Raw genomic sequence first — 11,994 nt, forward strand, 5'->3', positions numbered from 1 at the left:
AATGTCAATGTCCAGGGTGATGTTGGGGGCGGGTGGCAGCGGGGCGGTGTGGTGCCAGCGGACAGTGGTGGCGGTGGTGGCGGTGGTGGTGGTGAGAGGGTCGGTGCCCAGTGAAGTCGGAGTAAGCAAGTAGTAGGCGCCGGTGAAGAGGAATACGAGGGCGGTGGCGACAAGCAGCTGCACCATCCTGGCCGAGGGAGGAGGAGGAGGCATGTTCCTTTTTCTTCTTTTTCTTCTTTTTCTTCTTCTTCTTCTTCTTCTTGTTCTTCTTCTTCCACTTCCACTTCCACTTCCCCTCTGGCGAGACGATATTAATTCAACAATAAAGAATGTGTGTGTCTGCCGCTGCCTCACACAAGAAAAGAAAGGGTCGGACACTGAGAGCAGTGCATGTAAGGTACACTGTAGAGGTCAGGTCGTGTAAGGGAGGTGATGATAATTCGTGTCCACGTGTACGGTAACAAGTAAGGGCTGTAAGCTGGGCAGTGTAAGGTGTCGCAAAGATCCCAATCAAGACAGAACAAACAAGGTCACGAACGGAAAGGGGCACGGCCATGTCCGACGGGGGGTGATTTCATGATTACTACGGGAACTGATTATTGAACTAGATCTTCAAACTACCTTACCAGGTACCTTACCTCCTAATTAGCCCTAACTCCCCAACTACGATTAGGTGCAGAAAGACTGATCAAGAGGCGACTAGGAATGTGCTTGGCATTTACGATTCGTAGACGGGAAAAAGGAGCTGGAGTCCGAAACCAACATTTATAATTTATCCTTCTAACTTTGAACTTTTAACTTTCAAATATCTCCTAGGACAGTAGGACTCAGGAGGTAGTACAAGTAGGTAGGTACCTTATCAGGAGATAGGAGATTTCAGGGACAATTTGAATAAATGACCTGGACTGTTGGACATGTGTCCAGTTAATAATCAATAAATGCTCATGACAATCACGTGTGTATAGTAGTGAGAAATGTGGCTGATCAAGGCATTCACGAGACTGAACAGTCAGCTGCTCAAGTGAAATACAAGGCTGAGAGCTGAGAGCTGAGAGGTACAGTACGTGTATTATTTAAACTTCAGCACGCCATTGTCGCCCAAGTAGGTATATATAAAAGTACCTGACCTGTATATCCCCCCAGCGTTGTACCGACCGGCGACCTACAGGCACGCCGCACTGGGTGGATTTGTACTATACTAGTCACTACATATAGTACAACGTCTCGTGGTCATTAATCATCATCGGGCATTGGTCCATGTCACCAACGATACTAGTGGAGGTCATCAATCCTTGTTGCACCCGCCCAGCTAAAATATTGATTACTCCATAAAACCGACGTGAACCGACGCGAAAAACAACGACAAAAAAAAAGAAAGAAAAAGAGGAAAAAAAAAGAGGACAAAAACAAAGAGAAGATCCTCTACCAGACTACCACCTTCCGCGACACACACACGTACACACACACACACAAACACACAAGACGACGAAAATGACGGTCCCAGGCCTTAACAAGATCATCAATGGCCATGCGCCCATCGAGACGCCTCCACGAGCCCCATCGCCCGTCCACAAGTTTGGCACTCTCGCCGTCCACGCAGGCTCGCCCCACGATCCTGTTACGGGCGCAGTCATCGAGTCCATCTCCCTCAGCACCACCTACGCGCAAACCTCTGTCGGCAAACCCGTCGGCGAGCACGAATACACGCGCTCCTCCAACCCCAACCGATGGAACTTTGAGACTTCCATTGCCGCCCTCGAACAGGCCAAATACGCTCTCGCCTTTTCCTCTGGCTCCGCCACCACTGCTATTATCCTCCAGAGTCTCGCTGCAGGAAGCCATGTCATTTCCGTCTCCGACGTCTACGGCGGCACTCATCGCTACTTCACCAAAGTCGCCTCTGCCCACGGCGTCCAAGTCACCTTTTCTCCCTCCATCGAACTCGACGTCGCCAGCATGATCCAACCCGACCGGACCAAACTCATCTGGATCGAATCCCCTTCCAACCCGACCCTCTCCCTCGTCGACATCCGCGCCGTCGCCCACATCGCCCACCAACACGGCATCCTCGTCGTCGTCGACAACACTTTCATGTCCCCATATATCCAAAACCCCCTCTCCCACGGCGCCGACATTGTCGTCCACTCCGTCACCAAATACATCAACGGCCACTCCGACGTCCTCATGGGCGTCGCAGCCTACAATTCCGACTCTCTCCACGACCGTCTCAAATTCCTCCAAAACGCCATCGGAGCCGTGCCTAGCCCCTTTGACTGCTGGCTCGCTCACCGCGGCCTCAAAACTCTCCATTTGCGCGCCCGAGAAGCTACTCGCAATGCCACCGCTGTCGCTTCCGCTCTCCACGCTTCCCCACACGTTCTCGCAGTCAACTATCCCGGTCTCGAGAATCATCCGCAACGCGCGATTGCACTCCGTCAACATCGCGATGGTATGGGAGGGGGCATGTTGTCGTTTCGGATTCAAGGAGGAAATTCTGCTGCAAATCGCTTTTGTGAGGCGACGAGGATCTTTACGTTGGCGGAGAGTTTGGGTGGTGTGGAGAGTTTGATTGAGGTTCCTGCGAGTATGACGCATATGGGAATTCCTAAGGAGCAGAGAGAGGCTGCGGGGGTGTTTGATGATTTGGTGAGGATTTCTTGTGGGGTTGAGGTGAGATTTTTCTTTTTTTTGCCTTCTTTCCTTCCTTTCCTCTTTTCTCATTATATACAAGATATACTGACATTCTTTCTTTCTTCCACACAGGACTCTGAAGATCTCGTCGCAGACATTTTACAAGCTTTGGAAAAAGTCGTTTCTACTTCTTCTACGAATGGAACTTCTTCTTCTACGACGACGACTTAGTACCTACTCACCAAGGGTAGAAATTCGACACCTCCCATCAACATCAACATCAACATCACGACACCAGAACTTGAAAAAAAAAGCCAGTACAAATTACAATTGAGATGATGATAAAAAAAAGTACTTAGAAGAGAGCTTGCTTTCTTTTTGAAATGCTATGGACTTGGGAGAGGATGATGAAGAAGAGAAGAAGAAGAAGAGGAGAAGAGCTCCAATTCTACGGGCGGGCGGGCGGACTGAAAGAAAGAATGAATGGGGAAAGAAAATCCCAGTGGGAGATATATCCTACACACCTACCTACCTACACGTACCTACCTACCTACCTAGGAAGATAAATACCTAAGGTAGTAGGAGATTAATGAATGATAACGATGATTTGACTTGACTTGACTGTTGTTGCATGTCGCAAGACACTTTTCTCTTTTTCTTTTCTTATCTTTTCCTTGATCTGTTTTGGCAAACTACATTTGAGGCGTATATACCGATACTAGCATATCCAGGTATACTACCCTGGGTAAAGATAGGGTGCCTTATCCTGATGAGGTAGAAAAGGCCATTCCTTGCAACCCAATCATGGTTTGTTGTTTGCTTCACTCTACTGTACTGTTCCCCAAGTTGTAAAGCATCTCAGGTGCCTGAGAGGAATCAATCCTCCAAATCCAATCCAAAGACTTGCTTCTTCATATTCAGCTCTTCCTCCAACGCCAACAACTTCTTCTTCTCCCGCTGCGCCAACAGCTGATTCGTCATACTTGCCACCTTGCTGCGAGCCTTCTCCACCTCTCGTTGCAAGTCGGCCACTTCCTCCAACTGCTGCGCACGTTCTGCTGCTTTGGCTGCCGCATCTTCATCCACCACATCGGGAGAATCTGCATCGTCGTCGTCGTCGTCATCGGACTCGTCTTCCTCGTCTTCTTCATCATCATCTTCTTCTTCTTCACCTTCGTCGTCAGAGTGCTCTTCCGTCATCTCTCCCGCCGGCGTTCCGACTGGGGTGGCGTCCATGTCGGATGGATGGTGTTGTTGTAGTTGTGGATGCTGCTGCGGCTGCAGTGCGTGCTCCACACCAGTCATCGAAGCTGCTTGGTCCACAATGGGAGCGGGAGAGTCGGAGACGAGTTGTGACATGTCTCCTGCGCCTTCGTCTTCGTTTTCGTCAAACATGGCTTGGAGCCCTGCTTCGAGGTCGGGATCTCCTTCTTCCATTTCCTCGTCGTGTTCGACCGTTTCCACCGCATCGTCCAATTCTCCTTCGGCGTCTTCGTCTCCGAGATTGAAGTGGTATCCATTTCCATCGGCCCCCTGCTCATCACCATCTGCTTCGTCATCTTCCTCCGGCAAGTCTTGCATTCCCTGCTCATGCTGTTGTGCATCGCCCGCTCGCGCGCTCGTGACTTTTCCTCCGCGCTCTTCCCACTCTTTATCTGCCTGTAATAATCGGTTCACCTCCTCCTCCACATTTAGAACCTCGTTATAATTCAATCTTTTTCGGAATCGTCGCTTTCGTACCCAATGCATCGGCGGCGTCAGTCCATGTGCGTATTGATAGGTATCCTTGTTCACCTCTCTCGGGAGAGGCATCATCTTTGCCTGCTCCTCCGTCTCGCATCGTCCCAGCACAAGTAACATCTGTGCAATATCGGCTACTTTCCACCACCCCTTCTTATCAAAGCTCTTCATGGACTCCACCACGCAAGGCAAGTCTACCAGCGCTGCAGCATAGCACCTGCCCTGTATTTTGATCATGGCGCGTCTGTAATTCCGCTCAATGAATTTGAACGACACCTCTGCGTCTCCCTGACTGGGATGTGGTCCAATCCTGCCCTCGGTAATGGCACTTCGCAAGTAGTCGGCATCGGGTCCCGCCTCCATGCGCAGTATGAGTGCTTGTTGTATCGCCGGATCCTTCTCCGTATCCGAGTCTTCGGAATCATATCCAACACCTTTCGGCCGCGGCGGCACTTTACCGCGCGCCCGGATGTCGAGCAGCTTGGGCTGAGGTCGCGATTGCTTTTTGCTCAGTGATAGCTTGGGCCCAGTTTTGGATGCGTCGCTCGCGGGAGCACCAGAGGCAGTGCCTAGCTTGAGAGAGATCTTGCGCTTGGGGTTCGGTGCAGCGCCATCATCTTCGAGAGCGCGCTTCTTACTCTTGGGAATGGCGTCGGGGTTCTTTTTCGTGTAGGTGCGCTTCTTCTTCTCGGCAGTCGTCGCGGTAGGTTGCGGAAAGGTCGACGAAGGGCCGGGCTGGCTAGGCGTTGGCGGCTGGGAGACACTCAACTTCAGCTTGAAGCCACCGCCCGGAGTGGGAGCGCTCGCTGCAGGAGTCTGTGGGGTCCTCTGCCCATCAGCGGAGGCGTTGTTGTTGTTGTTCTGTGCGCCCTTGGTACCGGCGCCAATCTTCAGTTTGAGCATCGTGTCTGCGCGGGAGAGTGGGAGGGTGGCAGTGTCGACGAGACCCACTCTGCCCACTGCACACCGGTGATGTGTGGTATGCGATCAGGAGGTTGAGGTGTAAGCATGAGCATGAGCATGAGCGTGGCTATGTCGGTAGTGTCACTGTCGTACCAAAGGGTAGAGTGCACAAAGTAGTGCAGCTGCGGCTGTGGGTGAATCATGAATGGCGCAAGGATGCAAGGGTATCACAAGCGCGGGAGGAAGGCGCCTGGTGCCGCCGCGCTGGGTCCGTCCCGTGTCATCTTGCTTATCGATAGCAATTCACACTGGCTCAGCTCAGCTTTCCTCCTCTTCCTTCTCCTCCACCACCAACACCTCCACCACCACCACCGCCACCCCCACCGCTCTCTCCTCCTCCTCATCCTCCTTCTCCGCTGTCTCATTCATCGCTATCATCGTCACCGGGGAAATCATCATCATCATCATCATCATCAACATCATCATCACGTGCGACCATCAGCAATCAACGGTGCCAGTACGGCGGCACATGAATACAATGGCGCTCTCGGTGCATGTTCTGTGTTCTCTCCGGGAATCTGTACTTCCTGCAGGAAACATTCCTCGACAGGGCTGAGCTGTCCCCGCCTGCATGAATCCGCATCCTTCTTCACCGAAACTCGCGGCATCACGCTCCGCCCTTTTCGCTGCCCACCGCTGCAGTGCACGAGCGACGACGACAATGTCTCCATACCAATCTAACATCTGCACCTTGGCGTCACACGGTCGTCGTCCGTCTTCGTTGGAAATTGCATCTGACGCGCCCGACGCGCCCGACCAGCCCGACATCACCGGGCGCCCCCCCCCCCCCAACTAGCTCTCTTCCTGTAGTCAGACTAGGACTACCTCCTACGTGGTAGCCATACACGGACCAGAACACCCCTACTACCTCTCCTCTGCCTAAGATACCTTACTCACATGGCCTGGAGAATAATAGTATGACATCGCTTCTGTCGGCTATACTTCTGCTTCTCTCTTCCTTCACTTTCTGCCCACACTGTCTTCCCTCACTCACCTCACCTTGTGTGTGTCTCCAATATGGGTTTCGATACAATGAAGTCTTACCAGCTGTTCCGCCAACACCTGCACTCACCACCCGCACTTGAACACTCAGACAGCCGCAAGCGACGAGACTCCTGCGTGCTGAGCAACAGTCTCAGACAGCAACCCCAACCGCAGTATCAAGGTCAAGATCAGTACGTCCAACGTGTTTAACAATATTTTCCCCTTCACCTCACGCAAACACTGACGACAACCAGAACATCGACCATGACACGGCCACGCAACCTAGACTCATTATCGCCCGAAATCACTTGCATACCCGCCTTTCAGCTCACACTTTCACATTGGTCGCCGCCCCCCTCGCCCACCTCACTCTCCCCCATGGCCCAAACTCCACTCCCAGCTCAACCTCCAGCCTCACCTCTCAAATCAACGAGTCAAAATATCGCCAACGCCCTCTTCATGGCAGCCTGTGCCGGTGACTTCCATTCCATGCAATCCGCTCTCTTGGAAGGAGGTCCCTCAATAATCAACTCCTCGGTCCTCGTCCCCGGAATCTTCGAGGCCTTCGCCCCTCCCAAATCCGGCCATCTCTCCCCATTGGCTGGCGCAGCCTCTCACGGCCAATTCCAAGTCGTCAAATACCTCCTCGCCAACGGCGCAGACATTTCCCCGTCCAACTCCCGCTCCGCAAGCAGTCCTCTCCATCAAGCTTGTCGCAGCAACAACCTCCCCATCGTCCGCCATCTCCTCCAACACGGCGCCGACGTCAACCAAGAAAACGCATACAAAGTCACCCCCATCATGTACGCCTGCAAATACTCCAGCGTCGAAATCGTTGAATTACTCCTCGCATATTCTCCCGACTTACACAAAACCAACTTTATCGGTTCCACGGCTTTGAGCTGGGCCATCTTTCCCGGTAAAATCCACGTCGCCGAACTATTATTACAAGCGGGCGCGGATCCCAACCAAGCAATGCCCGACGGAAACACGAGTTTGCATTGTGCAGTGTTGACGGGGAGCGCGAGCATGGTGAAGGTGTTTTTGCGAGGCGGAGCAGATCCTTTTTTGAGGAATGAAATGGGTTTGACGCCTCTGCGGTTGGCGGAGGAGGCCTTGCAGAGTGGATATGAGGACGGTGAGAATCAGTATGATGGCGGCTGTTGCAGCAGCAGCAGGAGCAATCATCATCACAATCGGGAGAAGATTGTGGCCATGTTGAAGACTGTTATTGCCATGTGTGGTCATGGTGGACATCAACTACGGTTACGGCAACGGCAGCGGGAACGGCAACAGCAACAATGACTGACGGAGTGATTGAGTGATTGAGTGGTTGTACTACTAAAGACGAAGCAACACTGGCATGATGTGTATTACGCAATGCTGCTGTATTTTGATGGGATTCAGCGAAGGCGCAAGGCAAAAAAAAATGTATTCAAGTTTTGTTTGTACCAAGATATCTCGTATGACTTGACGAAATGGCGAAATTGACTAACATTACCCATTACTACTAGAACGCGTGGTCTGCTAGTTAGTATAATATACATGATGATATTGCCTCTGTCAATCACCATCCTCCACCTCCTCCTCTTCCGTCATGGACATTACTTCCCCACCCCTCCACCACCACCTCGAGCAGCCCGCAAAGCCCTCTTCATCCCTTCCAACCTCGCCTTCTCCTTGACCACCATCTCCCTCGCCAAACGTCTCAACATCTCCCTCCCTGCTCTCACGTGTTCGTCCTGCCAGACCGCCAACTCCCCGGCAATCGTCTGTTGCGTATAGCGCAACTCACTCCCCAACGCCTCGTACTCCATTCGCGCCTTGGACGCCTTTTCCCACGCATCCATTTTGACCGACTTCTTCGCATCCTCGAAGAAGGAAATGCCCAGATTGGGTGTCCACCGGTTGCTCCGCGCAATGCTATTTTTGCTGCGGTCAATGGTGCGTTGGGCTTGCTGCATCGAACCGATGAGGTATGCGGGTCGGTTGGTCGAGGTCTGGAGGGCCGAGGAGGAACACAGTGAGGAGTGGAGACTGTAGTACATGGCGGTGAAGGGTGAGGACTCAGTCGGAGCGAGAAGTTTGGTGTAGCGTGCGATCGCAGTGCCGTATTGGGAAGGGAGAAAATTGATGGTTTCGAAAGCGGATGATGCAAGATTTTGAGCATCCGAGATATCATTGTTGAGCATGCGATGTTTATTGATCTCGCGAATGACTTTTTTGGTCGCCGATGTGACGCCTTTGATTTGTTCTCGGGCGTGCTCGACGAAATTCTCAACTTCGTACGTGTCCGAGATGGGCTCAAAGTCGTCTTTGACGTTGTCGACGCGTGCTTCTGCTTTGCGTCTGCTGCGTTCGAGGAGCATATCTGAGTCCAACTCTGGCACCAGGAAAAACTCCCACACCAGTTCGTGCGTTGAGAAAGTGCCGTGGGAGAGCAAGTGGTGAAAGAACGCATCCATTCGAAGCTGAATATCCCTGAGAAGTGCGCGCGACGGCTTGGATGGCACTAAGAATGGTGATGAGAGCTTGAAATTGGTCGGTATCCAGCTGGCTGGACATTCAATGGCAAGCCATCTCGACAAGTTCTCGAAATCAGCGACCGATCGTCGACTTGTAGTTACGGTAATGAGGCCGGCGGAGTTTGGGGCACCAGATTTGAGGACAAGCCGCACGGTAGCATCTTCCACAAAGAAAGACCGGACTACGGTGGTGGTGCGGCCGTCGGCATCGGGCGGCGTTGAAAGCAGAGTCAGATCATCGATACGATTCCTCACATCATCATCTTTGGCCAGTTCAACAGCTGTGAGCCCACGAAGGTCCTTTAAAGTCATGTCCACCCGTGGATCTCCAAAGAGTGCTCGAACCAGATCTACCCGGCCATACTTGCTCGCCACCATCAAAGGAGTGAAGCGCTTGTCGTTGGCAGCATTCACATCCGAGTCGCAATGGCGTAACAGCCGCGTGGTGAGACGCATGTCATTCATGATGTGCAGAAGAGTGTTGCCCTTTGCGTCAACATGGTCGTCCAGATGCAAAGGCTCGCCATCACCTTGTGCTTGCGTCGCAATCTTCAGAGCCTCTTCGACCATACCATGGTACTGCTCGTGATCGTAGGATCTACACAATGCGAACAGTGGCGTTTGTCCATTTTTGTCTTTTAGTCGCCAGGGAAGCTTCTTCCCAAATCGCTGAATGAGGTGGGGTTGGTGGAAGAGGTAGTGTGCAAAACAACGACCCTTATTGTCCTGTATCGCAAGGTAGTGTCGTAGCTCGTCTTCCGAGGCATTGTTATCGAGGTAATGAATGAGCTCGTCGGTCGTTGTCCGATTTCCGGACTGGACCGCGGCTGTCAATAGCGTTGCGCCATCGTTGTTCACGTCCTCGAGTATGAAGCTGGTACGAAAATGTGCAGGCAAGCTCAATAGGAACTTCAGCGCTTCGTGTTTGCCAGCCTCGACTGCCATCATCAGCACAGAGTTCCCATCTCCATCTTGCGTCTGCGCGAGCTTGTCCACAGACAGATCTCCTCCGCCGTTGTAGTCATCATCCGAATCCATACTTTTTCGCCGCGAATGAGACCGGGATGAGTATGCCGACGAAGCAGATTGACTTCGGGGTAGAGATGCCATGGAAACATGTTTCTTCACCTTGCGCGGAGGAAGCTCAGGAGGCGGTGTTGGTGGCTTTTGAAAGGGGAACACATGTTGCAGTGAGCCATTGACTGTTGCAAAATCGGGATCTCCAGTCGCTTCGCCGTCGAGCAAAGAGTCCACAGTATCTTCTTCGTCTTCGGAAGAGTCCGGAGACGTTGCGAGTGGTGAAGCGGGCATATAAATAGTGTCTTCGGAGACATTTGCAACCTGGAAGATTGTGGTCAAAGCCTTGACGTCTCCAGTCCTGACTGCTTGCCATAACAGCCTATTTTTCTTGCTAGCTTTACGCAGTGTGGTTGAGCGGCTAGACAAGTGCGACAACACTGCTTCAAACGTCGCCAAAGCATATCCCTGCTCACCACTCTCAACCTCATCAATGAAGATAAAGTAACGCATATACAGCAGTCGCGAATGAAGATGCCTCACCCCGCTGCGCAAGACCACGATGAGCAGCATGGACACAAGAATATCAGCGTTGATCGTCAAAGAGGTTGTGCCACCGGCGGACAGGGTACCATCTGCAGTGACTTCGTCGTCAGTGTCATCGGGTTCTGTAATCACTCTTTGGGTTTTGACCAGAATTTCCAGCATCTCCTCGGGGCTGCTGGCAACACCCATCCTCTTGAATATCTCAATTCCTTTGTTCAGTCGTACTGCCAGCGCACGCTTTGACTTCATTCCACCGTCAGCGGGTATGCCGACCTGAGCGATGTCAATATCCGACATTTTGCGGATTTTCGAGTCTAGGTCTGAGTCGTCCGGCCGGCGGATGGCGCATACTCTAGGGAATAGGTTCTGGTCGTGGACTTGCTCCGTAACATAACGCTCAATCATGCGTTCGACCACTGGTCCGGTGAGGTCCGTGTTTGCTCCTAGAATCGACAACTGCTGTTTATCCACGTTCTGGAACAAATCGATCGCAGCAATGATGGCTGTTTCCAGCGCAGTCCGCAGTGTCTCCTCCTCAGGCTCCAACTTCAGGGACGTGGCGTGTATGGAGCTAGTTCCGGACAATGACGACTTGTGCGAAGACACGGAGTCACTGACTGATGGTCGTGAAGCTTGGGAGCTGAAAGAGGAGCTTCGCGACTTGGGCTTGGGCAGCGGTTTGTCGTTGGCTGCTAAGAAATCACGAATCACCTGCTCCAGCCCGCTGTGAATCTGTCGCGAAATCATGGGGAACTGAACCAGCAGATCTCCAAACCCCTTAATCTCCTTCTTCTTTGGTAATAGCGGTCCTGTCGCTGGACCCGATGCGCCTGCATCCCCTGATACCTCTGCCAGCACCCTTTTGCGCTCCTGGCTCGGCGCATCACTGATGACGGCGGGAATGATGGGTGTGGCCTGATATGTTCCTATCAAGGGCCGCGAGATGTAGTACACTAGCCATTGTTGGCCATCCGCAGTATCTGGATAGTAGATGAAATCGGACAGCAATTGCGCCTGGTTCAGCGTCTTGAACCCCTTGTTGCTATACACGAAGCTGTCCTTGATCACGACCGTACGGCCGTTAATCGTGGTATACTGTTTGGCCTTGTTCTTGTTCTCGCGCGCATTGCCGCCGCCGCCGCCGCTGCCGCCTGAACTCAGTGGGGGTCCTCCTCCAGGCACACGTAGCACATGACTGGCAAGGAACTCCTCAGTACCGGCCAAATCAGCGTAGGACGTATTCGAATCGCGGTCCTTGGCTCGGAGCAGGACTTCGGTGGTAGGCACGAGCAAGACGTGGTGGCCGATGGGCTGACATTGCGCGGGCAGCGCGCTTCTGAAGAAGGCACGCACGTATGGGTTGAGCGGGTGCATGAGAGTGCGCGCATCATCTGGCGAGGGTGGGATGTAGTGGAAAGGCACACGTAGGTGTATGTATTTGTTACATGTAGAGGTTGAGTGCGTGGTGGTGAACCTGAGTGGATGGAAACATCAACGGCCGCCTGAGCTATTCTCGGCAGGTCGCATTCATGTGACAATATGTCGATCGCATCCCATCACACGACACGAGTTCTACGTGATAGCACCA

General features: G+C 52.6%; 4 protein-coding genes across 4 annotated transcripts; 1 reads left to right on the plus strand and 3 right to left on the minus strand.

Annotated features, from left to right (window-relative positions):
• Positions 1-1,244: 1,244 nt before the first annotated feature.
• On the plus strand, positions 1,245-3,162 carry SEPMUDRAFT_146842 (cystathionine gamma-lyase). Its single transcript, XM_016903903.1, has 2 exons — positions 1,245-2,670; positions 2,764-3,162. Exons 1-2 carry the CDS (start codon positions 1,492-1,494, stop codon positions 2,860-2,862), a joined length of 1,278 nt encoding a protein of 425 aa, XP_016766061.1. The 5' UTR covers positions 1,245-1,491; the 3' UTR covers positions 2,863-3,162.
• Positions 3,163-3,328: 166 nt separating this feature from the next.
• SEPMUDRAFT_146843 (TAFII55_N-domain-containing protein) lies at positions 3,329-5,419 on the minus strand. Its single transcript, XM_016903904.1, has one exon. It carries the CDS (start codon positions 5,272-5,274, stop codon positions 3,508-3,510), a length of 1,767 nt encoding a protein of 588 aa, XP_016766062.1. The 5' UTR covers positions 5,275-5,419; the 3' UTR covers positions 3,329-3,507.
• Positions 5,420-5,667: 248 nt separating this feature from the next.
• On the minus strand, positions 5,668-6,102 carry SEPMUDRAFT_146844 (uncharacterized protein; the record flags this gene model as incomplete). The annotated part of the gene is made up of 1 exon (XM_016903905.1): positions 5,668-6,102. One exon carries the CDS (start codon positions 6,100-6,102, stop codon positions 5,773-5,775), a length of 330 nt encoding a protein of 109 aa, XP_016766063.1. The 3' UTR covers positions 5,668-5,772.
• A 1,685-nt stretch (positions 6,103-7,787) lies between these two features.
• Positions 7,788-11,780, minus strand: SEPMUDRAFT_130595 (uncharacterized protein; the record flags this gene model as incomplete). Its single annotated transcript, XM_016902365.1, has 1 exon — positions 7,788-11,780. The coding sequence occupies one exon, from the start codon at positions 11,778-11,780 to the stop codon at positions 7,923-7,925; it is 3,858 nt and encodes a 1,285-aa protein (XP_016766064.1). The 3' UTR covers positions 7,788-7,922.
• Between the last annotated feature and the right edge of the window lie 214 nt (positions 11,781-11,994).

The sequence above is a fragment of the Sphaerulina musiva genome (genome assembly GCF_000320565.1).
Source record: "Sphaerulina musiva SO2202 unplaced genomic scaffold SEPMUscaffold_1, whole genome shotgun sequence".
NCBI lineage: Eukaryota > Fungi > Ascomycota > Dothideomycetes > Mycosphaerellales > Mycosphaerellaceae > Sphaerulina > Sphaerulina musiva.